The following is a 25,336-nucleotide window of genomic DNA, read 5'->3' as shown; positions in this document are numbered from 1 at the left end:
GAAGCAGAGGAAGGAGGCTGTTTAGTTTGGTTTAGCAGGTAATACAAATCGGCCAGAACACAATGAGACAACACCACTATCGAGTAACAAAAACCTGATCCCACCGGAGCGGCACGGTACCATTTTCACAGCGCTAAAGCAAACCGTAACGGATCAGCCAAGAGGATTTTAGAAGAGTTTTTACACTTGGCCATTCTGTGACCACTTCAGACAAGCAAAACTGCAGCATTTGCATAAACATTCAGGCAAACCCACTCTAAAGGCTGACTCCGGGGCTCACAGGCAGCATTCAGTAGTATCAGTTTTCAGGCCAGGTAAGCCTCCAGCTATGCAGCTAAAAGAGAAAGAATGGCACTTTGGGCTCACTCCATGGGGACAGCAGGAAGGCGCTGCACTGCCTGCGGGTGCGTGCAGTAATCATTAACTTGCTGTGGTGAAAACTCAAGCCTAACTCCCTGCTCAAGGTGGGGGCAGGGAAGGAAACCTTGCACCTGCAGTTCAGTGCAGAGCTCTAAGCACAAGCCTTTCAGTGGATCTCACTGCACTGGGAGAGTCCAAGCAGGACAGATCAGACCTGACCTGCAACCCAGCAACCACATTGGAGGTACCAGGCTACAGCCTCATACTCGAGAGTACTCAAGATTCCTTCTCACATCTCCCTTCTGCAAGTAAAGCTCTGCCAACTTTAAACTGCATCCTGACAAGTCACGTTGGCAAAAGCACTCCTGCCTGCCCCGACCACCTCTCACAAGCTCGTTCCCAGTGCACAGCACGCTCAGCTGGTCATGAAGCAGCTACAGGACACTCCAGTGAGTATTTTAATTTGTTGGACAGGAAATTACTGCAATTTACCAGCTACTCCGTACACAACACATGCACAGTGGGGGCCAGCACTACTGAGGCGCAAGGAAGAATCAATATAAATGCCTTACGGTAACCCATCATCAGAAGTGGTACAGCAAAGTGGGGAGCAGACTAGTGTCACAACTGAGAGAGGGACCAGGAGCATCAAAGGGTCTGTCAAGTGATCAAGGGCCTTGGGGCCGAAGGGTGATGGAGAGACAAGAGCTTTCACAGTGATCTGTACAGAGGGGAGCAGCAGAGCTGGCAAACAAGGTGGCTGTCGGTGTGCTCCTGCCAGTGAGGATGGTCTTTGGTTAATGACTTAAACCAGTGTCCTGGGTTCAGCTGTAGCAGGAGCCAGCTGCTCCAGAGGAGCTTAAACTGTTTCTTAGGTTTCTGCCAAAGCCTTACCAGCTGTGAAGGACCAGAAAAAGGAAATGGTATTATAAACAGGATGCTCCATAGCTATACTTTGAGAAGTCCCTTTAGAAACTCCCTGAGCTAGAACTCATTATCTCTGTGTTGCACTACCACCCAAAAGGGTGGTTAGCTTTCCTGCTCACGCCCCAAGACCTCCAGCCACCCAGGCAGTGCTGTCCAGAGCTCACCAAGAGGAGTGCAGTGCAGTCCTGGTTCAGAGGGCTAGAAGATCCCATCAGCACCAAGAGCCTGAGACACTTAGTCCCCACCTAGAATCACTGACATCTCCACTTGCCACAGAGCAAAGTGCCTCTGAGCCGTGGCCCATGCCATCAGCACATTCAGGGCTGAATACTCACAGGAACACATATAGCATGGGATCCCTGAAAAGAGAGGAATAGTAAAAGTGTGGTTTACTTGGAAAATATATCCTTCTGTAAGGATTTAGGTACCACCCCTGAGTTTTCAAAACTGCATCAGACATGTCTTCTTTCACGAGGCATTTCTGAGAGAAACAAGGATTTATTTACCCCGGGTTAGCAAAAGTTGCAGAGCAGCGACAAGCTGCTGTGCTATGCAAGGAGAACACATCACACCCATGTACAAGACGGTTTCCCCTTAGCCAGACAAGGAAAGGAAGGTGCCAGACGCGCCCTTTCCCACTGTCAGTCAATATCCTGGACCTGTTAAACTGGGCAAACCCACAGAGAAACTCAACTCGGTATGCTCCCCAGTTCAGAGACCTCCTCAGCTTTGACAGCAGAGGCAAACCCACAGTTACGAGCCCAGGAGAGTGGGTTTGATTTGAGAGACACAACTTCATATTTAACACCCTCCTGGAATGTTGTATCCTGAAATATTAATCGCACCCAGAAGCACACCGTTTTAACCTGCTTATGCAAGAGGTCTCACATTCACACTCCAGCCCACAACAACTTGCTCAACTGGCTAAGGAGCATTAGTAGTTGAGAATCAGACAGTAACTCACTTGAAGAAATGCCATCCTGGCAAGCTGCTGCGTCCATTACCATCAGAGCAGCCACGATGCAGAAGCCAGCTCTCATTGACTTGGATCGAGGTTTCATGCCCGACCAAAGAACTCCCAACTGTCACAGTATGGGAGGAGGCAAGAGGTAAAGACATTTTGAGCAAAGGCAAGGAAGGAACAGCGAAGAGAACGGCCTCCACTGCAGCACAGGTTGTTCAGGTGGAATTGTTACCACCATTTACAAGGCTCTTGTCAATGAGATTTTTCAGTACAATAATCAAGTGCCTTCTCTAATTCTAGGAAACCCAAAAGATCCCACAGTCTGCATAACCCCATCTTCCAGGTGCACACTTACATACTGCAGACCAGTTTCTCTCCCACGCACCTTCAGTGTCTTACATAAAACTCTGTCCCATGTGCTCTGTAGTTATCTGCCAGTCAGCATTTACAGCCATATGGTAACAGTTGTGGCTGCCAGTAGCCTCTGAAGCCATGCCAGGTCTGCATGTATCTGATGTTCCTATTTTCCAGGGAAACAATGCAGTAGCTTTCAATGATGAGGGTTTTTAGCAGAAACTGTGTGCAACAGTCCCCTCTAGAATGCCTTGGGGTCAGCTGCTCATGGGCAGCAACAGCCCAAGGCTGAGCCAATCCCGATTTTGCTTATATTGAGTATCTGGACACTTGACAGCAAAGCCCGGGGTGCTCTGTACATAGATCTTCTGCCACTCTGTCAGCTGAATGCTCTGCTAAATACTATGACGCACCCATTTTCACCTCATTTTATTAGATGCAGCCACAGAACAAAACCTTTTCACTATTCAGAGAGGAAGGCAATGAAAGCATGAGTTGCAAGATGATCCTGTTTCCAGTCACAGACTAAGGACCAGTTAACATCGAAACCAGATTTCAGTCCAGCTTCCCTGCTCAGGAGGGAAGATGTTGAGATTTATGACAAGTACACAGGCCACGTGCCAGGACAGGTCATGGAGCACAGACCATCCTGAGCGAGATCACACAGCATGTGTGGGAAAAAGGAGGACAAGGCCTGGTCAGTAAGGGTTCATGTAGGTCCTGCTTAACCAACCTGATCTCCTCCAGCAACAAAGTGACCCGCCTGGTTGATGAGGAAAAGGCTGTGGACATTGTCTATTTGGACTTCAGTAAAGCATTGTACACCGTCTTCCACAGCATTTTCCTGGAGAAACTGGCTGCTCATGGCCTTAAGAGGTGGATTCTTCGCTGGGTTGGAAACCGTCTGGATGGCAGAGCCCAAAGAGTGGTGGTAAATGGTGTCACATCTAGTGTGTGACCAATCACTACTGGTGTCCCTCAGGGCTCAGTACTGGGGCCAGTGTTGTTTAACGACAATCTGGATGAGAGGATCGAGGGCAACCTCAGCAAATTTGGAGATGACACCAAGTCGGGTGGGAGTTTTGATCTGCTGAAGGGTAGGAAGCTCTGCAGAGGGATCTGGACAGGCTGGATCCATGGGCTGTGGCCAATGGGATGAGGTTCAAGAAGGCAAAGTGCTGGGTCCTGCACTTGGGCCACAACAACCCCCTCAACGCTCCAGGCTTGGGGAAGAGTGGTTGGAAAGCTGCTTGGTGGAAAAGGACGTGGAGGTGCTGATTGATGGAGCTGACCATGAGCAGTTTGTGTCCAGGCAGCCAGGAAGCCCCCAGCATCCTGGCCTGGATCAGCACCAGTGCGGCAGCAGGGCCAGGGCAGGGATTGTGCCCCTGCACTGGGCACTGGTGAGGCCGCACCTCGAATCCTGGGTTCAGCTCTGGGCCCCTCACTGCAAGAGAGACATTGAGGTGCTGGAGTGGGGCCAGAGAAGGGAATGGAGCTGGTGCAGGGCCTGGAGCACAGGGGTGATGGGGAAGGGCTGAGGGACCTGGGGGGTTCAGTCTGGAGAAGAGAAGGCTCAGGGGGACCTGATGGCTCCCTACAAGTGCCTGAGAGGAGGATGGAGCCAGGAGGGGCTGGGCTCTGCTCCCAAGGAACAAGGGATGGGACAAGAGGAAACGGCCTCAAGCAGCACCAGGGCAGGTTTAGATGGAGCTGAGGAACAATTCCTGCCCCAGAGGGTGCTCAGGCATTGGAACAGGCTGCCCAGGGCAGTGCTGGAGTCACCGTCCCCGCAAGTGTTCACACAGCATGGGGACGAGGCCTCAGTGCTATGGGTTAGGGGTGGCCTTGGTTGGACAGGATCATTTTAAAAGGTTTTTCCAACACAGCTGATTCTATATTCAACAAAGCCAAATGTTTTTTCCTAGGAGAAGCATCAGTTGTTCCTCAGTGCTGTGTGTTAGCAACCACAGAATCCCAGACTGGTTTGTGTTGGAAAGGACCTTAAAGCTCACTCAGTTCCAACCCGCTGCCACAGGCAGGGACACCTTCCACTAGAGCAGCTTGCTCCAAGCCCCATCCAACCTGGCCTTGAACACTTCCGTCCCAGAGATCCACATTTTGCTTTGTCTTCATTGCTTCTGCATGCAGCAATGTGTCTTGATGCCCATGCACAGCTTGCTGAGACACTGTGGATTTTCTCTGTCAGTCAAGCATAGGCTGGTGGGGAATTACTCTTCATAGAAACTTGTTGCCAGTTTTGCTTATATCCTCACATTACTATGGAATTTCCAGCCAAAAGTAGGAGAGAACCAATGTTGTAAGTCACAACCACACAAGTTAATCCAGTCTTGCAAGGCAATGAAAGTCAGCAGTTTTTACTATGTAGACAGTATTAAGCGTGGATACAGTCCCAAGTTAACCCCACAACAAAAACATACCCATAATGAGTTTATTTTGCTTACAGAGGAGAGTTGCAAGGTTCCATCTATGTGATTCCTGAGAAGCCTTTACGTTACTTGCATGGGTTTTCAATGGGGTAGGGTCCAACAGCTTTCTTTTCAAAATACCATCAAGTATCTCAAGAACTCTTCAGTCTTGCCTTGCTTAAGGTCTCGTTTTCATTCCTTCCTCACCACCCCTTCCTGCTCACAGGTCCTTAAAGTGAGAACTTCTCCCTGTGTATCTGATAATACTTTATCAACCCTACTAAAATAAAAGAGGCCTTTCTTATCAACAAGCTTTGTTTGAACTACAAGCAGTGAGTGCTTTTGTAACAAACAGGCACCATGGTGGCCTTGTCTGAACCAAGTTTCCTCCCGCACCCAGAAATTTGCCTTGTTCCTGTTGCAACAGGAACAGTCAGCAGCAACAAGAACAAGACAGAGGCCAGATCAATCACACAGGAAAAAGCTATTCCTTAGCACCAAGGATCTCACAACCACCAAAATGATCATTTAAATGCCCCACATCAGGTTTATAGATGGCAGGAACCATCAGACATGACTCATTGTGAAATTACAATTTTAAGAACACTTTTAGCTTGAACTCAGTGAAACAGCCCCTTGCTACCCTTTAACTGGGCTGTCACTGAAGTTCATCTCTACAACCAGTCACGGCTGTAACCACCACCAAGACAGACACTCGAGAAGAAAGCACAAACCAAGCAGAACAGCTGGAGGCAGAGATGGAACACTTGCAGTCTGTGGAAAGCTTGGAAGTGTAAGATACCACCCCCTTTTCCCAGGATTAGGCTTCACTGGTAAGATGCTCTAACAACAGTAATCTAACAGTTCAATGAGACCATGCACAGCTCCCCTGTACACAACACCAGCTCCCATGGTTCTATAAACAAGAGTGTTGAGATGCACTCTGCGTGCAACGGTCAGGCAGGAGCAGAGAGGTAAACCAGCAGATCCTCCTGTAACAAGGAGTTACTTCTGCCAACTTGGAGAGACAAGAGTTAAATGAACAACTGAGCAGACTGTGTCTGACACCCCATGCACGGGGCTGCCCTCCCAAAACACAGAAAATAATAAATCAGAGAGAGATTCCCCAGCAACTCTCGGAAAATAACTGAGAGCCCATCATACAAATCAGGAGAGCTCATGTACTTCCACAGTTTTGTACTTGGAGTTACCAGGGACCACCCACTTGCACTGAATTTACTAACTGTGCAAACCTTATGTGTCACGGTTCCCAATGTGTTCTTGTCACAGGAGCATGACAACGTGAAATTTCAAAAAGCTACAGCAGAGCAGTCTTTGCACTGAACACTATTGTACAAGATCCAAAACTCTTTGTCTGCTTCAGCTGAGAAGTGTGATTCAAATGGAAGAGCAGCGTATGACTTTGGAACAGCATTTTACACCAAACTTGGTGGGTCCATGCAGTAAACCAGGAAAGCATTTGCTTCTTACAGCGACACAAAGAGATGTAGCTAGAAAAAAACTTTTAGATGAGAACTGGAGTTTCCATAGGATTTTCTAGATGTGTTTGGATTAAAGCTCATCCAGTTCCAACCCCTGCCACAGGCAGGGACACCTTCCACTAGAGCAGCTTGCTCCAAGCCCCGTCCAACCTGGCCTTGAACACTGCCAGGGATGGGGCATTTACTTATTCCAGATTTCTGCACAAAAATCAAACTTTGTTACCACCAGTCCCTCCTCTGATAGACTGTTTTAAGGAAAAAATCAGGCTACAAGCAGTATCACATACTTTTACTGCCATGTACTAACTGTATTACATGTGTTAATTGCTCTTACTCTTTGACATCTCTCAAGCCTCTGTATCAGCCAAGGAAAAAACCCACACCTATTCCATAAGCAATTCCTGGTAATCATCACATCGAGGCACCAAGAAGCCGCTGGAAGATACAGGACTCTCAACAGGGTTAACTCCAATATTTTTTTCAGTCAGTAGTTAGAGCAGATGCAATTTGTTCAAAGCCAAATCAAAGCCATTCCTCTGCACCATCCCATGGGTGTGGTTGAGAACTCTCCTCCCTTTTCAATACCATGAAGTAAACGGAGCCTCTACAAATGGAGTGGCTACAAACAGCACTGCTTACAACTTGCACAGACCATCCCTGTCCCCTCCGTGGGCCAGGCTGTATCAACAAGAAACGTGCCAGGATACACATAAAAGCCTCGGGACATATCCTCCACTTTGCATCCCACTTACCAGAAGCACCAGCTTCCCGAATCAAAGTTAGAATATCTAGGTAGCTGCTCTGGGCACACAGCTTCACCTGGGACTCGGTAAAGCAAGATATTCCAGTTGACTGCAGTGCTCTGGGATGACAACAAAGAGCAGCATTCCCCACGGAGTAACACGTTACAACGGGCAGCTTCCACATCTATTATCTCAGCGAAGCGGCCCTCCCGCCTGGTCACTATGCTCACATGAATGCAAAGCTTCGCGCTGCTCTGCTGCAGAACCCCGCTTCAGCATTGACACCACGAACAGTAACACACACAAAACTTCCTCCAAAGCCAAGGCTAAGCCTCACCTCCAGGAGAGGAGACTTCGGAGCCAGCTTGTTCCCAGGCCACAGCTGCAGGACAACCCCCGACAAAGCCTTAAGCAACCGGATTTACCTTCTTGTGCCACCTGCTTGCTGTTGGACACAACGTGCTCCCTCACTCACGAAACGCTTCCAGTTCTGGAACGGAAACCCCCGGTAACGCGGTACCGATGACACGGGCACGGCTTCGACAGAAACAAGAAAATCCGAAGCCGTCACAGCGCGTCCCACAGGGAGCACGGCGAGTCCCAGTAACGCAGCTGCTCCGAGCCGGCCGTACCCGAGTCCCGGGAGGCGGCCGCGGGCAGGGGCAGCCCCAGGCGGTGACGGGCCGGCTCCCGCTGCCCCGCTCAGGCCCCGGAACGATCCCGGTCGGACCCACTCGCGCCCGGGGCTAAACCAGGAAGTCCCGAAGCCGCGACCTCCGCCACCAAGTCCCAGGATGTAAAAACTGCCCAAGTCCCACGGGGAGCCGAGACCCGAGTCCCAGGCGCGCCCGGGGCTCCAGGTGCTCGCCGGAGCCGGGCAGCGCGGGGGGCCCGGGCACCCGCCGAGGTGGGAATCTCGGGGGCGGAGGAACGGGCCCGCCCCCCGGCGGGGATCCGGAGCAAAGTCGCGATAGGCGCGCAGGGGCGGGCGGCGGCCGTCCCGCCGCCGCGATCCACGCCAGAGCCGGCCCGGCCCGGCCGGACTCCCGCGAGATACCCCCGGCCCCGCGGAGCCCCAGCGAGCCGCGCTCACCTGCGGGGCTGGAGCCGCCCGCCCCGGCCTCGCTCCGCTCCCGATCCGCTCCCGCGGCAGCGGCCGCGCTCCCCGGGCACCTCCGGGACGGGTGCGGCGGGGCGGGGCCTCGCGCGGGAACCGCCCCGGGGGGGGTGGTGCGGGGCCGTACCGCAACGACGCGCGCTGCCATCGGGGGCGGGGCCTCGCACGCAAATGAGGCAGAGCCGGGGCCAACCACCTCTCGCTCTGTCATGAATAATTCATAATCCCGCTCCCGCGGGGGCCAATCAGAACGCGGATACGGCCACGCGCTGCCTGCCTCCAGGAGAGCGCACCCCCGCCCACCCCGGGGCCGCGGGGCCAGGAGCTGCGGGCAGAGCCCGGCTCTGCTGCCACCAACAGAGCCCAGCCAGCGGCGCGGCACCGCCCGAGCGCTGCCAACCCGCGCCCAGGCCTGGGATTACCTCCGGCACAGGACCCCGCGCGTCAGCCGAGCTTCCCAAACGGACGTGCTCCTGCTAACGTGCGCGTTCCTGTCATCTTCTTGCCACATCCAGCCGGTCCGCGGTGCACCGGTACCAGGCCGCATCACAGCCCCATCCCGGTGCAGGCTCCGTCAGTCTGTGGTGCTGAGCAAGGCAGCCAGTTTCCCAATCCTCCCTGCAGCAGTTATTAAATGGTAATTGTTTTGTGCTGAATCAGGGAGTCTGCCCCAGCGAAACTCACTGGGTGGCTCTCGTAGAGTTCATCGATACAATTCCACCTTGGCATAAGCAGATGAGACTGATTGAAATCAACAGGAGTGAGTCTAACCTAATTCCAGGACAAACGCTGAGCCCCATGGGTCAGGCTGCAGCTCTCCTGGCTGTGCCTGTTCTTAGAAACTCCCTTCCCGGTGCCTTTAAACTGTGCAGCGCTCTGGGAGAATGCTGAGGCCAGTGGCTGGAGCTGCCAACCCCGTATCTGAAGAGGACTATCAGAGCAAAAGCACCTTTCAGAGGAGGGAGAAAGAGGAAGGGGAGGGTGTGTGGGAGGGGCCTTCAGACCCTCAGAGCCTTGCTGACTTCCAGCACCTGAAAACAGGTGTGTGTGCATGGAACAGGCCTAAGGGCAGTACTCCCTGCAGCAGATCCCAGCCGCCTTGAGCTACAACACTGTTGACCATGCAGGAGCTGCAGGTGGCATGTACCCACAGGAGCTGTAGATGGACACAGGGGCTCCTGCCCTCCCAGGCGGCAGCAGCTGGATCCAAAAGCAGACGGGCACAAGAGTGGGGTTACACAGCCATGTGGCTGTATGACCACAAGCAGGAATTCACCAGCTGGTGGTAGTGGGGGTCCCAGTAGCCTCCACTAAGCATCTCCCTCTGCATAGCTTCTGGGGAAATTAAGAACCATGCTGAGAAGCTTCTATTGTTGGAAAAGGCTTTTTTATTGCTTTGCCTCCTCTCCCTCTCAACAAAGGAATTAAAAAATTAACAAATAAAATGCATCTAAACCAGTCACTATCAAAAACCTGGACACTGGACGCCCTGTGGTCAGCAGAGTGGGGCCTGGCCCCTGGCACTTCTGCATAGAGGCTAAAGCAAATTCAGTACCTGAATAACCTGGTGGGAAGCTCCCACAGCAGGGCCTGGAATGCAGTGATGTCCTTTGTTCGGAGCACAGCAGCCACAGGACTGGAAGGTTCCTGAGGAATTTGTAGCTTCTTTCTTTACTTGGAAAACTCTCACTCACAAAAGACAAGACAAGAATCCACAGCCAGGAAAGAAAGTGCCAGGCTGGAACAGCAGCAAGATAGCACTGGTGAGACTGTTGGACACAGTGTGGTGATACCGGTGGCCAAACACCACAGAGCTACTCTAGAATGAAGCTGGGGTGCCATCATCAAGGATCTGGGGCTTTCTGCGACCTCCAGCTGATGAAAGTGTGTTCAAGGCACAGTTTCCTGCTCTTAAATGCCTTAACCTTTATTCCGGGTGGCTGAGTTTTATGGCTGTGCCTTTTCCAGATCAGGATCTGATCAGATGGTTGTTGGTGCAGCTGAACAACAGAGGCTCAGGCCACCACCACTGATCTGATCAGCTTATTCTGTCCCTGACTGACCTAAATGACTCTCCAACCACTCCACTGCTGTAGCACAGTGGTTCTTAACATGTGACAAGAGAATCACCAGCAGTGTTTTCTAATGGTCCACAGATCAGTGCAAGATGACACAGAAAAGGTGGACTAGTGGTCCACAAGATGAGAAAGTGGAGAACCAGTGGCTTCAAGAACAATGCAGTGTGTATTCCAGTCGAGAAATGCCCTGCTAAGCCACACACATTTGCTCACTGTAAATTTTGCTATTATGCCTGAGCCAACTAGGTGGGTGAAGCCTAACTGTGAATAAAATGGTTAACTACCCAAGGTTCCAGTTCTCATAGGCTCTATTTTCTGCAATATTTCATTAATCAAGAAAGCAAATCCAGAGTAAATCTCTTCCCTTCATCCCATGCCATTTCTGCAAGTGACGGCAACTTCAGTGATTAACATCAACTGGCAGCTTGAATTCCTTTAGTGAATAGAAGGCAATTTCTCCATGGTCCACCAGCGCAAAGACCACTGGGATGTCCCCACTCTGATACGTAACCTGCTTCAAAGCCCGGAGGGATGGGATCTGCTCATCAAAGCTGCAGGGAGAAAAAAATATCCTGTTGTTCTCAAAGTGAGAGGAATACAAAGTTGTCTTGGCCAGCAACCATGAAAGCTTGGGATTTGGTAGCAACCCTCCCCACCCCTTTCAGTCAAAGCAGGATGCTGCCTGTACTGCATGCTGGTAGCTGAGGGCTGTCAAATCCTTTGCCAAAACCAAGGGCAACTGCCCACTGCTCCACGCTGTGGTCATTAGATGCAGCTCACACAGCAACTGGCAAATTGCCAGCCCAGTGCAATCTTAATACCTTTGTGCTAGGCAGATCTTTAGGTTGCTGGGATCAACACCTGAGCTGCTTTTCCCTCCTTTAAAGTTTGCGGAGTCTCTTTGCTTGTAAATGAAAACATTTCTGCAGCAAGGATCATCCATCCTACTTGCTCAGGACAGACCTGTGTAAAACTGGATTACCACTTACACTGCTCCCCTACAGTTGCAGAAAGTAGAGGAGGGACAATTTTTGTCTGTCAAAATTAGAAAAGGCAGACTGAACTCTGCCTGCAGAGTTTAAGTATCAGGTTGTGATCCAGCAAGAAAGGAGACACCTATCCCATGTTCATACTGATCCTGAAGTTACATTTGACAAAGATCAAAATACTAAAGCCTGTGGGAGGTACATGGCTGCAGAAATCGACTGGGATCTGTACTGGCTGAGGATTCAGGAACCATACAGCTCCCTGCAAACCTGAGCTCTACCTGAGTTCCACACGCATTGCATAAACACAGCCGTGACTTCTTATCCCTGACTCTAGTAATACATGACATGAACAACAACCAGATGATGAAATAGTGTGGGCTGAATGCAAGGGGTGAGGAAATTGTCAGCCACAGCCCCCAACAAAGGAAGAACTGAGAGGTAAAAAGAATAATTCTGGGCAGGACCACCCTCATGGGAGGCACTGGGATCATCTCTAAAGCTCACAAGATGCCAGGTCATTTACGCATCATTAAGACATCACTTCCACAACTGCAAATGTAATGTTTCAGAACACAGCATAAGACCCCTGGATACCTCTGAACACACATCCTGACATACGGCTTCCCGGGGTTCGTCTTCTTAAACCTGGCCACAGCATCTGCTTGATACACATTGAAGTGGATTTTCATGCCCTCCGGGTCCTCCTGCAGCCTGCAGAAGAGAGAACACATCCACCTTCATATGGGATTGAAGTGCTATAGGATATTGACACAAAAACTCTAGAAGCCCAACTAGTTCGGGCCTTTGAAAGGCTTCACCCCGTTCCCCCCGCGCCCCCCCCCCCCGAGGACTGACCCTGCAACAGTTTCCATTCCTTCCCACACCAGAGCAAGCTCCTGCCCCCCACTCACCCTGCTCCCTCTTCTGCACCCCCCAACGCAAGAAGCACCGCTAAAAGAAACAAAGCCCTGCACTGCCCTACAGGGACCCCACACAAACACCATGCAGACTCTTTCAGTCAAGAGCAGAACCAAAAGTCCCAAAGCCAAGGTTTTATAATCACTCCAGCAGGGATGGCAGCACATTCCAGGGATGAGCTCAGGTGACACCCAACCAAACCTCTGGGGGAGATGACATGGCTGGGGTGCAGAGAGCGAACAACAGGAAAAGAGCAACCCTGATGTTTTATCTGGCCTTGAATGCCCCAGATCTGTGCTACAGGACCTGGTACCTCACAGAAATGTCAGCCGCTCACTACAACAGGGTCCTGGAGCGCTGGATTCTCTCGGCATCCTGGGTGCCAGGCAGCACCCAAATTACTGCCATGAGCATCTCACAGACCTCACAAGCAGGCAGTCATAAGACATCGCCACTCCCTAACAGCTATGAGCTGGCTGGCTGGATACTAACCAAGAGGCTCCATCCAGGATGTGGGAGGGCTGCAGCACACTGATCTGCTGGAGGAGCGCAGCTGGAGGGAGAAGGAACAGGAAAGGATCAGACCAGCTATTTCTCTCCCAGGGCACTCCAAGCACACCACCACCACCCACAAGCCTTCCTCCTCTGACAATGGCTGGCAGCACCACAGTCACCAGTGGCTACTTCAAAGATGTCAACTTCGTCATCTCCTCCAGCACACAGCCCACAACACCCTGCAGTTGCTTTGCATCTTGCTGGCCCGGATTTCACATGCTGAAACACAGCAGAAAGGACTGTAGTACAGCACAACATGCGGAATGGATTAGAAGACCTCCCAAGGCTGTATTTATCCTGGCTTTTGAGTGGGCTATAGAAAGAGATGGAAAAGCAGAGGAGAAGCTTTCTTCTCTCCTGCCACACCCATGGCTGGGCTCCTCTGCCTGCTTCGCCTAGGCCTTCTAATGAGATTCTCCTTCTCAAGGTACTGTTAACTAAACTGAAGTTCAGCTTCTCCACATCACCCCTTTTGCTGCTGTGAATCAGGCAACTTTTCAGAGGGCTGGGGGTGAAAAAGGGTCCCTCTCCAGTACCTGGTGAGGTAGCTTCATCTGGCCGCAAAAGTGGTGTGACAGCTTGGTCCCAGAGATGCCGCGGTCGCTTCCAAATCCTCTGCTGGCTCCTCTGCTCCAAAAGGGCTTTGTACTCCTGCCAGCTGGAGCAGCGCCTCACCTCCCGGTCAGCATTGACACTGCTCTTGTACCTGCTTTCCTTCTCTCGCTGCTCCCTTTCCTTCCGTGACAGCTTCTCCTGTTTCTGATTGATGCATGAGCACCAGCAAGCTGCATCAACCTCCCTCCCCGGCACGTTCTCTGGCAGGAGCCTGTCATCAGGTGAGGGCAGATGTGTGCATGGCTGGTCTGGGGCCACGTTTGGCAAGACAATGGTGGTAAAATCCCAGCGGGGTGCATGGGTACCAGTGCTGCTCTCCTTGTGGTCTCCAGCCCAGCTCCTGGAGGGGCTCAGGGAATCCTTTTGTCCTGTATCCAGGGGAACTGAGTTTGACTCCCCCTCTCCACTGCCAGCTTCTGGTTCCTTTGGCTGCTCTGACAAGGGCTTTTCCTCTGTGGTAAGGCAGCTGGAGTCTCCACAGTTACCTCCAGCTTTTTCAGAGGTACCTTCAGCCTCTGGAAGGTCCTCTGATATCTTGTATTTCTTCTCATGTGACCTAAAGACAGAAGCAGCAGCATAAAAGGGAGAGCAGCATGTGGTGGAACTTTACTGCCTTTGAATCTTGACTCCTCCCTGCTAACAGGAAGAATGCAGTCTATCAAGACAGCAAAGGTGGAAGGAACCCCAGACAAGTCTGAAAAGCCTTGACAACAACCTCTTGGCTGGAAGGAACGCATCTGCTTGTGTGACAAAACAAGAAGGGAAAAAAGCAATAACCACCTGCAACACTCCTGCCTGGGGAAGAGCGGCTGGAAAGCTGCTCCGTGGAGAAAGACCTGGGAGTGCTGAGTGATGGAGCTGACCATGAGCAGTTTGTGCCCAGGCAGCCAGGAAGCCCCCAGCATCCTGGCCTGGATCAGCACCAGTGCGGCAGCAGGGCCAGGGCAGGGATTGTGCCCCTGTACTGGGCACTGGTGAGGCCGCACCTCGAATCCTGTGTTCAGCTCTGGGCCCCTCACTGCAAGAGAGACATTGAGGTGCTGGAGTGGGGCCAGAGAAGGGAATGGAGCTGGTGCAGGGCCTGGAGCACAGGGGTGATGGGAAACGGCTGAGGGACCTCGGGGGTTCAGTCTGGGGAAGAGAAGTGCTCAGGGGGGACCTGATCGCTGCCTGCAAGTGCCTGACAGGAGGATGGAGCCAGGAGGGGCTGGGCTCTGCTCCCAAGGAGCAAGGGATGGGACAAGAGGAAACAACCTCAAGCTGCACCAGGGCAGGTTTAGATGGAGCTGAGGAACAATTCCTGCCCCAGAGGGTGCTCAGGCATTGGAACAGGCTGCCCAGGGCAGTGCTGGAGTCACCATCCCTGCAAGTGTTCACACACCGTGTAGATGAGGCCTCAGTTCCATGGGTTAGTGATGGACTTGACAGTACTGGGGAAAGGTTGGACTTGGTCCTAAAGGTCTTTTCCAACCCAACTGATTCTATGATTCTAAAAGCAGGCCAAAACCAAGCAGTGAATGCCAAAAGCAGAATACATTTCTCAGCAGTCCTGCATGAGGTTTAACTTCAACACCCAGAATCCCAGCCTTGATCTGTATAGACACACACTCCCCACCTGCCATGCAGCCTCCACATACCCCATATACTGACCCAAACGCTTCCATGCAAACATTATGGACTTCAGCCAAACCAGCACAGGCCAGGCAGAAACCTTCCTGCCATTGCCTCTTACTGGTATGAGATTCAGCCCCTTGTCCCAGAGAAGATGGGGCAGTTCTTAAACCAGCAGTTTTAACTTCCAGTTCCTAGAATTTCCTAACTCCTCAGGGACTGATTCACCCGACAGCAGGAATGGACCCATAGACCACAGTCATCCTCACTTGCCTCTCAGATGATGATGCCACCTACTGGAAGCTGTCAGAATTATTAACAAAATTATTAATTAAAGCATTTTCTGTTTGCATTTTGGCAACACTTAGAGGCCACGTGCAAGTATCAGGACCCAACTATGCTCTCTGCTGTTTAGATCTAGAGTGTAAGCTGCCCTGAGGGGATGAATAAGTGCAAGATGCACTGCGGTGTTTGCATTCCCTCTAAAAGAGAGCAAGACAACTCTCCTGCCATGTGCTTCTTCTGCACTGACTTCTCTATCCTTCTATTTTGGCATCTCACCATGGCAGTTGGCAGTTCAGTTTGCCCATCTTAGCACTAGGATGCAGTGATGAAATAGCTGTTCCTGAGCCAGCAGGGCCTGGGAGAGGACGGAAGGCAGCTCTGGGCCACATCCTTACCGGGGACTGGAACTCCTCCTCCTTTTGCAATGGTGTTTCCCAGAGCTTTTGCAGTGACTTTCCAAATTCAATTGCCTCTCGTAGGGAGACAGGACAGTGCTGCAAGGAGACACCAACACAGAGACTAAGAGCAGGGTGAGGTAGTGGAATTGCCCTTTTTGCTCAGCCTTGGAATACAGCAACGAAAACCTTTTCTTTCAGGCACAGAAAATCCACAAGCAAGACCAGGATGGTCCTCAGTTCATGCCCCATTTCATGTTCCCAACCACCTCCTCAAGAGGGAGGAGCAAGGAAGAGTAGAGTGCCACTTTTAGCCTTTAATCTTCCCAAGAGAAGGAATGCAGGGTCAAAGTCCTCTTTGCTGCTGTTCCACTGGGGCCATGTAGCAGGCACAGAGCTGCTCAGGGTCTTCAGAAAGGAAAAAGCAGCACAGAAAGGAAAAATTGGTTACCTGGGGTCGAATCTCAGTACAACATAACCCAGTTGCTTCAAGTGGCTGAACACCTTAGAGTAAAGGAAAGCAAAAGGGTTACACAACTACCCCCAAGACAATTCACTTCAGTTTTGCTGTCACTGAGCAAACACAGTGCAGCACTCGCAGAGGGGAAAATGCCAAGGTGAGGACCCAAAGCAAAGGTGGGAAAACAGGAGCAGATCATCTAGAAAACTGAGTGGGAAAAACTTCTCTCCCTGACTGTCCCACTCTGCTCTCAGCCACTGGAGGAGGTAGTGTGGCAGAGGCCGGGCTCCCTGCACCAGCTGGAGGTCTCAACACACCTGGAGGTCTCAACACACCTGGTAATGTGGCAGGTCCATTGCCTCCTGGGACAGCAGGATCTCGTAGGCTTCCTCAATGGACAAGGGAAGATCCCTGTGAAAGAGCTGAAGAGAGCCCTGGAGGGCAAAAGCTTGGTGTTGAAAGAATCACAGAGAACAAACCTACGTAAGCTCACACTGTTCTCTTCCTGACAGCTGGTCCCAGCACCCTCCTTGACATGATATCCATGTGCCACCTGGATTACTCATAGTCCCGCTCCCATGCCCAGTTCCCCCATGCCCTTATTTTAGCAGCCAGGCAATCAGTTCACACCCACCACTGTCAGCTCCAGCTGATTCTGTTTGGAGGATGCTGCAGGGAGCACGATGCTCAACTATTAAAATGATGATTGTTTTGCGAGATAAATTTCTTTAACTTTGATGATCTCAGTGACTCAGGACACAGCACAACCACAAAACTTTTTAGAACCAGCACAACTGAGAGAGCTGGAGCAGACGAATTGATGGTGTCCTCAGATGCCACCACCTGGTGGCTCCTCTGAAACATTTACTGCAACCTCAGGGATCCCATTGCTACATTCCCCAGGCAACAGCAACTCACCTCCCTCAGGCAGTTGTAGGTGAAGCTTCTCTTTTTGACCTTGCTGGGTTTTGTTGTTTTTTTTTTTAAGACAGTGTTCACCCAAACAAAGCAAACACCACACTAAGAACCACAGCTCCCCCCTGGGATGGGCTGAAGGCACCTAACTGGGGAGAGACCCTGTAATCAGCAACTAACCAAATAACTGAATTTTCATCAATTTGTTTCTGATCTGTTTGTCAAAATGGCAGAGCTAAAAAAGCCCAACCTCTGCAGTTTGGACTTAAGGGATGGCATCAGATGCCCATTATCTGATTAAGTTTTGCTAAAGGAAAAAAAAAGCTCCCCTTTAGATCAGACGGATTCCAGGCTTTGGTGGAGAGACCAAAAAAAAGCCCTCTTTATGACAAAGAAATCCAGCTGAGCCCTCACCAGCATTTCTGCAAGAAGAGAAGCACTGAAAACAACTTAGTCTCACTCCCATCTGCCCCATTTAGATTTCTTTCTGCCATACATACTGAGAAGAGATGTCAAATAGGAAGCCCAAATATCTGTGATTGTCAAGCATGTACAGCACTGGCTGCTCCAGAACTCTCTCCTACCAACAGCCTTCACATGGAAAGGTCTGATTTAGTGCCTCAGTGTGGCCCTGTCAGGCTTGAGAGGGTTTCACTAATTCCTATCAGCTTCAAGGAGAAGCACAGAAAATCTGTGCTACGGAACTTCTGAACTCTGCTGCTGCAAAATCTGTAAGATACACTGGGGACAAGGGAAGAAGTCAGTTTATGACAGAAAAGGCATTGACCAGTCTCAGATGTCCTAATTAATTGCACACAGCTCTGAGGAAAAGTTTCTTGGTGTCAAACCCTTTTATTCCAATTAACTCCTGCAAGGAACAGCAGATAATGGTTCGATCTCATTTCCAGAAGTTCCTGGAACAGTGTGTTTTCCTGAACTGTGGAAGGCCAAGTCCCCATACACAGATTTCATTAAAGAAATAACTAATACATAAATGTGTGCTTCATCATCCCCAGAGCAAGAAAGAGATCTCAATGGAAAACTCTGTAACTTGCTTCTCATGCTTCTTTCACTCTGGTAAGAAAGCTGATTCATTCCTGCTGTACCAACAGTTCAGATCAGGTAAAACTCCTTGTCTCTATCACTGTATTTGACATAGGAGTGGGTTAAAAATAATACCAGCGGAACAAACCGGACACTGACACATGCTGTCAGTGACACAGGGGCTCCTGAAGAGTACAAAATAATAACCCACGGCTTGGAGACAAAGAGCTCCATCAGCAACAGGCAAAAAGAGACCATTCCTCAAGAACCAGGGGTTTACCACCTGCTCAAACCACACCAGTGACCAATACAAGTGTCATGGTCTAAGCCCAGCCCACAACCCAGAACCACACAGACACTCGCTCACTCCCCTCCCTTTCTCCCCCAGCTCCTGGAGGGATGGGGAGGAGAATCCAAAGAATGTAACTCCCATGGGTTGAGATAAGAGCAGTCCAGTAACTAAGGTATAACACAAAACCACTGCTGCTACCACCAATAATAATGATGATAAGGGAAATAACAAGGGAAGAGAATACAACTGCTCACCACCTGCCAATCAATACCCAGCCTGACCCGAGCAGTGATCTAGCCCTTCCGGGTAACTGCCCCCACTTTATATACGGGGCATGACATGCTGTGGTATGGAATACCTCTTTGGCCAGTTTGGGTCAGGTGTCCTGTCTCTGCTTCCTCCTGGCTTCCCCTCCTCCCTGGCAGAGCACGAGACTCAGAAAGTCCTTGGTCAGAGTAAACATTACTGAGCAACAACTAAAACCATTGGTGTTATCAGTGCTGTTCCCAGGCTGAAAGTCAAAGCCACAGCACTGCACCAGCTACTAAGAAGGAGAAAAATGACTGCTACTGCTGAACCCAGGACAACAAGGCAAGTGAAATCAGAATATTGGCCAGAAGGCCAATTGTATCTTGGACTGCATTCAGAGGGCCAGCAGCCCAAGGGAGGTGATTCTGCCCCTCTGTTCTGCTCTGGTGAGCCCCTGCATGGAGCACTGCATCCAGCTCTGAAGTCTTCAGTACAGGAAAGATATAGACCTGTGGAGAGGGTCCAGAGAAAGGCCACAAAAATGATCAGAGGGATGGAGCACCCCTCCTGTGAGAAGAGGCTGAGAGAGTTGGGGTTGTTTAGCCTGGGTAAGAGAAGATTTCAGGGACAACTTATTGTGGCCTTTCAGTTCCTAAAATGGGCCTATAAGAAAGAGAAGAGACTTTTTAGCAAGACAGGACAAGGAGTGATGGCTTTAAACTAAAAGAGGAAGACTGAGACTGGATGCGAGGAAAAAAGTCTCTACAATAAGGGTAGTGAAACACTGGCACAGGTTGCCCAGAGAGGTGGTGGATGCCCCATCCCTGAGGACATTCCAGGCCAGGCTGGATGTGGTTCTGGGCAACCTGATCTAATTGAAGCTGTCCCTGCTCATTGCAAGGGGTTGGACTAGATTTGCTTTGAAGGTCCCTTCCACCCAAACTGTTCTATGATTCTAAAGCTGCTACAGCTTCCTCGGTCATTTCAAAAGGACACAATGCCCCATCCATGCCCAGGTATCCTACTTACACACTCCAGCAGGTATAGAGCTTCCTCAGGCAGAAGGCACTGTTTGCCATGCTGTGTGAACCCCATGGTGTGCCAGAACTTCCCCTGGAACAGAAGCACAAATCCACGATGGGCTGTGGCTGGTCCCTGCTGACAAGCAGTTTTTTCCCCACTTCAAGCAGCAAATTAAGGAATCTGCAAAGGCCAGCAGCAGATTATGGCACCAAGTACACTTTGTAGGTCACTCACCGCAGGGGACTGCAGCTCCACGATGCCCTGTTCTGGCTTCCACTCTGCTTTTACCAGATTCCCCCTGAGAAGGTTAAAGATTAGGTTAGTATTGGCATGTCTTACCGTCAACTCCTGCTGTAGCAACCCAACAAGATCAGGAAGGTATCAAAAGGCAGCAGACTTCCAGGTGGCATTTTTACAGGGAGAGGCCTTAGAAAGACAGCATCCTCTGGATCTAGCAGCACCAGCTGAAGATTTTATCATCACCAACTGAAGACCAAAAGTGTCTTCAGTCAGCATCACAGACACCTGTCCATAGGCTACAGCAGCCAGCTAGGGATGCGTGGCCTAAACCATGACAGATTATACAACTGTTCAGATGCTGCCAAGACACTCAAATTGCTGCATCCCACCTACAGGACCCTACAGGGAAGAAAAAAAAACAAACCACAAACCCAACCAAAAACCAGCAAATGGAATAGTGAAGGGTGACTCTTCAAGAATGCAAACATTCATTTTTAGTAGCTGCCTTAAAGAAACAGAAGGCAAGACCTGTAGGGTCCAGAACAGACCCCAGAACAGAACATCTTTAGTCAGTAGCACAGTTTCCCCATCTGAAAGGAAATGTAAACCTACCCTGTCACACACACCTCACACCCCCCCATCTCTAGAGCCTCCACTGCTGATCCAAGACACACATTTACAGATGTACTCGCACAAATCTGACTTTGACAGCAGTGGAAGATAACACAGGAAGACCTGCCTGTCTGTGGGAGGTCACCATTCTAGAGTCCCCAGGGCTGTAATTTTATGTGAATAGTTTCTGCTGCTACTTAACAGTGCAGACAGAGAAACCATGACCAGAAAACAACTGGCCAAAGAGCGTGCACTGACAGGGAGCATGTGAAAGTCGCCCAAAAAACTGTAAACTCCAGAGACTGGTAGTGCTGTTAAAAACCACTAAAACTGATAAACCAAGGACACTGTGAGGAGGCCAAATCCGCACAAGGCCACACATAAGCATCTGTTGGAGCAATTCCAGAGGAGGCCACAGAGATCCTTCGAGGGCTGGAGCAGCTCTGCTCTGGAGCCAGGCTGAGAGAGCTGGGCTGGGTCAGCCTAGAGAAGAGAAAGCTTCTTAAGGTGAGACTTTAGAGCAGCTCCAGTGCCTAAAGGGGCTGCAGGAAACCTGGAGGGGGCTTGGGACAAGGGATGTAGGGACAGGCCAAGGGGAATGGCTTTAACCTGCCAGAGGGGAGACTGAGATGAGCTCTTAGGCAGAAGCTCTTCCCTGTGAGGGTGCTGAGGCGCTGGCACAGGGTGCCCAGAGAAGCTGTGGCTGCCCCATCCCTGGCAGTGTTCAAGGGCAGGTTGGACACAGGGGCTTGGAGCAAGCTGCTCTAGTGGAAGGTGACCCTGCCCCTGGCAGGCAGTTGGGACTGGATGAGCTTTAAGGTCCTTTCCAACCCAAACCAGTCTGGGATTCTACGATTCTGTGATCAACAAGATGCCGTGTAAGTCAGGTCACACAGGAATACAGTGGCTGCTGTCTACAAAGGCTACAGGAGAACACACACACCTGAGAGAACCAGGGGACTGTCTGAACACCCGCACTGAGGCCCCCGGTGCCGGTGCAAGTTCCTGCTCCCCAGGGAACCGCCGGGGTGTGCTCCCCCGGCTCCTCCTCCCCAGCAGGTGAACGAAGGGATGGGTAAGGGACCTGACTGCGGACACCTCCCTGCCGTTAACACTGCACTGCTACAGCCGCTGTGCCCCAGCGCTCCACAGCGCTCCGCGCCCAGCCGCGGGGACTCACCGCCGCACCACCCGCTCCTCGGAGAGCAGCCGCCACTGCTCCTCCTGGCACAGGCGCAGCCTCTCCGCCTGCTCGGCCGAGCCGTCGGGGATGAAGTCCTTCTGGCCCTGCGCGCGCTTCGAGGCCTGCCGGCCGCCGGCCGCCCGTAGCTGCGCCGCGCTGCGAGGCGAGAGGCGCGGCACGGTGAGGGGCCGGGAAGCCGAGAGCAGCGACACCCGCCCCGCGGCCTCCCCGTGCCGCGGCTCTCGCACGGCCGGCACCAGCCTACCTCAGAGGGCGCGAGCTCCCGGCCTCCATGCTCTCACCGCACGCAGCCGCTTCCGGCCGCCACCGGGCCCCGGCGCCGACACAGCGAGGCGCCGCTAGCGCGCCCCCTGGGGGCTCGGAGGACTGCGAGCACTGCGGTTCTCCCCGTGCTGCCGCCAGGGCCGGCTCTTGACGGGGAGCTCCTGGAGGTGGCTGCGCCCCTCTCACCCCCTCCTCACGGCAAGGAGGGGGGAGTGAAACAGCTCCTGGGTTGGGATAGAGGCAGGGAGATCGGTCACCCACTGACATAACAGGTAACACAGGCTGGGCTTTGGGAAAACTCATTTATTGCCAATTAACATTAGTCCCAGGCATGGATGTCTGCTTCGGAAGGGTCAACAGAAAACCTGGAGAGGGGCTTGGGACAAGGGATGTAGGGACAGGCCAAGGGGAATGGCTTTAACCTGCCAGAGGGGAGACTGAGATGAGCTCTTAGGCAGAAGCTCTTCCCTGTGAGGGTGCTGAGGCGCTGGCACAGGGTGCCCAGAGAAGCTGTGGCTGCCCCATCCCTGGCAGTGTTCAAGGGCAGGTTGGACACAGGGGCTTGGAGCAAGGTGCTCCAGTGGAAGGTGTCCCTGCCCGTGGCAGGGGTTGGAGCTGGAGGAGCTTTAAGGTCCCTTCAACACAAAACATTCTGTGATTCTATGACTTCAGGGGCTTCTGTTGAACATCTGGTCCAGCACCTGGGCCACCTCTTCTTCCCCTCCTCCTTGGCATTGCTGCTACCTTGCTGTCACCTCTCACACTTCCTTCTCCCCCCCCTCCCTTCCCTCCCTCTCCTCAGTGCCACATGGAATTTTGCCCTTTCTTAAATACATTTCCCCAGAGGCATCACCAGCATCAGCAATGGGTTCAGCTGTGCCCTGTGATGGGACAGTTCAGAGCCATCTGGAACCAGGCAGTCATCTGGAAGTGGCTGTGTTCAGCACAGAGCAGATGCTTCCTCTCCTCCCGGGTCCCCCACAGCCCCCACTGCTGATGCCATGCACTCTCAGGCATGTGCCGCAGCTCCCGGAGCAGGAGCGGTACTGGGAAAGGAGGTTTCTCCCATCGGGGGCTGTTACTGTTTCTCAGGAGTCACTGGGCCTCAAGCAGGAAAAATACAGCGTTGCCCTAGCAGAGTCCCTGTTTCCCACCGTGGTTTCCCAATAACATTCCTTTGACAAGGCACTAGCTTAGGTAGATGAATGCATAAACCCTTCCCCTTCATTTTCCACGGAATGGTTTAATTTTCACTTCCTGCTTAATTATTTCCTTCTCCTCAGTTGAGCCTCCATCCTGTGAGGAGGTGAAGCAATTTTTGGTCAGTGGTGCCCCTCTGTGGTGTGTGAGGGAATGAGGACTGGTGAGGGGCAGCACGCTGGATGCTGGCAGGGCTTTTTCCCCCTCATTTTCAAAAACATGTATTTTGGAGACTGTTTGGACTGCCTGGTTAAAACATAATCCCAGGATGCACATCCTGTGGCTTTCAACTGATTGTCTGTCCCTGCTTTGTGTAACTCAGACTTTCCTTATAGTGGATGCGTTCAAACTGCAAAGGAAAGGCTCTGATCCACAATTTGCTTTTGTCACTCACTGTGGTTATAAGACTCGGGAATGTCAAGACATCTCAGTTCACATTTCTTTCCAATATGGGGATTTCAGCTGCCAGGGTCGGAGAGCACCCTGTTCTTTACAGGACCAACAGCAGGTGAGCTCTGGGAAAACCTTCCAGGCTTCCTGGTGGGCTTTGTGGGTTTGCCAGAGCCTTCCCGGGCCCTGCTGCCTGCAGAGTGCCCTTTGGTCTTTGCTGCCCGACAGGACCCCTGCAGCTTTCTGAAATGCCCGGCAAGCTCTGCCGGGCTGACAAGGGAATGCCAGGGCCACTGATGTCTTTGGAACGCCTGGCTGGCTTTGGCAGCCTTTGCCAGCGCCCAGCAGGGCTCCTGCTGCTTTCCATAGTACTCGGGGGCTTTCACTTTGCCAGAGGCCACCAGTGCCCCTGCTACTTCCCAAAATTCCTGACAGGATTTGGTGGACTTTCCTATTACCTTCCAAACCCCCAGCTGCCTTCCTGAATGCCTGGATTGATTTGGCCTACTTTGCCTGAGACCACCACAGCCTCTGCTGCCTTCCAAAATACTCAACAGCTTTCCATGGTGGGTTTTGCAGGGGCCTTGCTTTGTCCAGTCTGCCTGCCAGGATGACCAATGGCTTGGTGAGCTTTGCCATAGATCGCCAAGGCCCCTGCTGTCTTTTGGAACATCTGATGGGCTTTGCTGGGCTTTCCCAGAGCCCACTGTTGCTCCTTCTGCTTGTCGTGGTACCTGGAGGGCTTTGCCAGGCTTTAGCACAACCTGCCAGGGGCCAGAAATGGGCTTTATCTGAGCCCTCCAGGGCCCCGATGCCTTCCCTAGTCCAGGGGGATGCAGGAAGGTGCCGGTGGATGCAGGAGGGGTGGGGAGGGGGGGTGCTGGGGGATGCAGAGAGTGATGGGGGATGCTGAGGGCAGCAGAGGGATGCAGGGGGGTGGCCGGGGGGATGCCTGGGCCAGGCACGGCCCAAGGTGCCCCCGACCCTGCCGGCCTCGCCGGGGGGGCGCGGTCCCGGACTACATTTCCCATCGCCGCCTCGGCCGGGGGCGGTGCGGAGCGGTGCGGAGCGGGGGGCGCGGAGCGCGGCGGGGCCCGCGCAGGCGGAGGCGCGGAGCCGCGCAGGGGCATCGGGCCCGTTCGGCTCGGCTCGGCCCGGCCCGGCCCGGCGAGGATGCGGGAGGGGCGGCCAGTGGCCCCCCGCTGCCCTCCCGCCTGAGGGGCGCCCGTGCCGCCGCCGCCACCATGAAGAAGCAATTCAACCGCATGCGCCAGCTCGCCAACCAGACCGTGGGCAGGTAGGGATGGGGATGGGGATGGGGATGCGGATGGGGATGGGCCGCGCCCTGCCTGCCCCCTGCCTGTTCCGCTGCATCTTCATCCTGCCCCCTCCCTGCAGCACCTGCTCCCTGCCTGCAGCTTCGGCTCCCATCCCATGCTCTATCTCTATCCTGCCTGCCCCACTGCCCCTAATCCCACCCCTTGCCAGTTCCTTTGCCTGCTTCCTGCCTGTGCCTGCCACCCCACTGCACCTGCCTGCTCCTGATCCTGTACCCTACCTGCTCCCTGCCTACCCCACTGCCCCTGCCCATCCCGTCACTG

The 25,336-nt window shown here is 52.5% G+C and overlaps 3 protein-coding genes across 6 annotated transcripts in view; 1 reads left to right on the top strand and 2 right to left on the bottom strand.

The window, feature by feature from the left end:
* Window positions 1–8,470, bottom strand: part of LLGL2 (LLGL scribble cell polarity complex component 2) — a 35,134-nt gene extending 26,664 nt beyond the window's left edge. Inside the window, exon 1 of the mRNA XM_061461968.1 lies at window positions 8,373–8,470. The gene's annotated coding sequence lies outside the window, so the exon portion shown is untranslated. The remainder of the gene's footprint in view (window positions 1–8,372) is intronic.
* Window positions 1–25,336, top strand: part of ARHGAP44 (Rho GTPase activating protein 44) — a 239,099-nt gene that overhangs the window by 185,040 nt on the left and 28,723 nt on the right. For 3 of the 4 annotated variants that reach the window (XM_061461994.1, XM_061461996.1, XM_061461993.1), the window contains exon 1: window positions 24,685–25,032. The exons of the other annotated variant lie outside the window; for it this stretch is intronic. In XM_061461994.1, coding sequence (XP_061317978.1) covers window positions 24,980–25,032 — 53 coding nt within the window. In that variant the 5' untranslated portion in view covers window positions 24,685–24,979. Of the gene's footprint in view, window positions 1–24,684; window positions 25,033–25,336 lie in introns of those variants that run through there. 4 annotated transcript variants of the gene reach the window in all.
* On the bottom strand, window positions 9,762–22,163 carry TSEN54 (tRNA splicing endonuclease subunit 54). The gene is made up of 11 exons (XM_061461970.1): window positions 22,126–22,163; window positions 21,858–22,016; window positions 20,060–20,123; window positions 19,832–19,915; window positions 16,638–16,736; window positions 16,294–16,346; window positions 15,843–15,941; window positions 13,473–14,107; window positions 12,874–12,934; window positions 12,058–12,174; window positions 9,762–11,025 (listed from the first exon to the last, which is right to left on the bottom strand). The coding sequence occupies exons 1-11, from the start codon at window positions 22,152–22,154 to the stop codon at window positions 10,875–10,877; spliced, it is 1,551 nt and encodes a 516-aa protein (XP_061317954.1). The 5' UTR covers window positions 22,155–22,163; the 3' UTR covers window positions 9,762–10,874.

Source organism: Pezoporus flaviventris, unplaced genomic scaffold (assembly GCF_033815535.1).
Source record: "Pezoporus flaviventris isolate CSIRO_AGI_PZ_B2104156 unplaced genomic scaffold, CSIRO_AGI_Pfla_v1 ptg000034l, whole genome shotgun sequence".
Taxonomy (NCBI): Eukaryota; Metazoa; Chordata; class Aves; order Psittaciformes; family Psittacidae; genus Pezoporus; species Pezoporus flaviventris.
This window is presented reverse-complemented; position numbering and strand designations above follow the sequence as displayed.

Coding starts and splice junctions, on each gene's coding strand:
- TSEN54 (XM_061461970.1), bottom strand. CDS start 22,154: ATGGAGGCCGGGAGCTCGCGCCCTCTGAG. Junction 15,942..16,293: donor GTACTGAGATTCGACCCCAG/GTAACCAATTTT, acceptor GTCTCCTTGCAG/CACTGTCCTGTCTCCCTACG. Junction 11,026..12,057: donor GTCAGGATGTGTGTTCAGAG/GTATCCAGGGGT, acceptor TTCTCCCTGCAG/CTTTGATGAGCAGATCCCAT.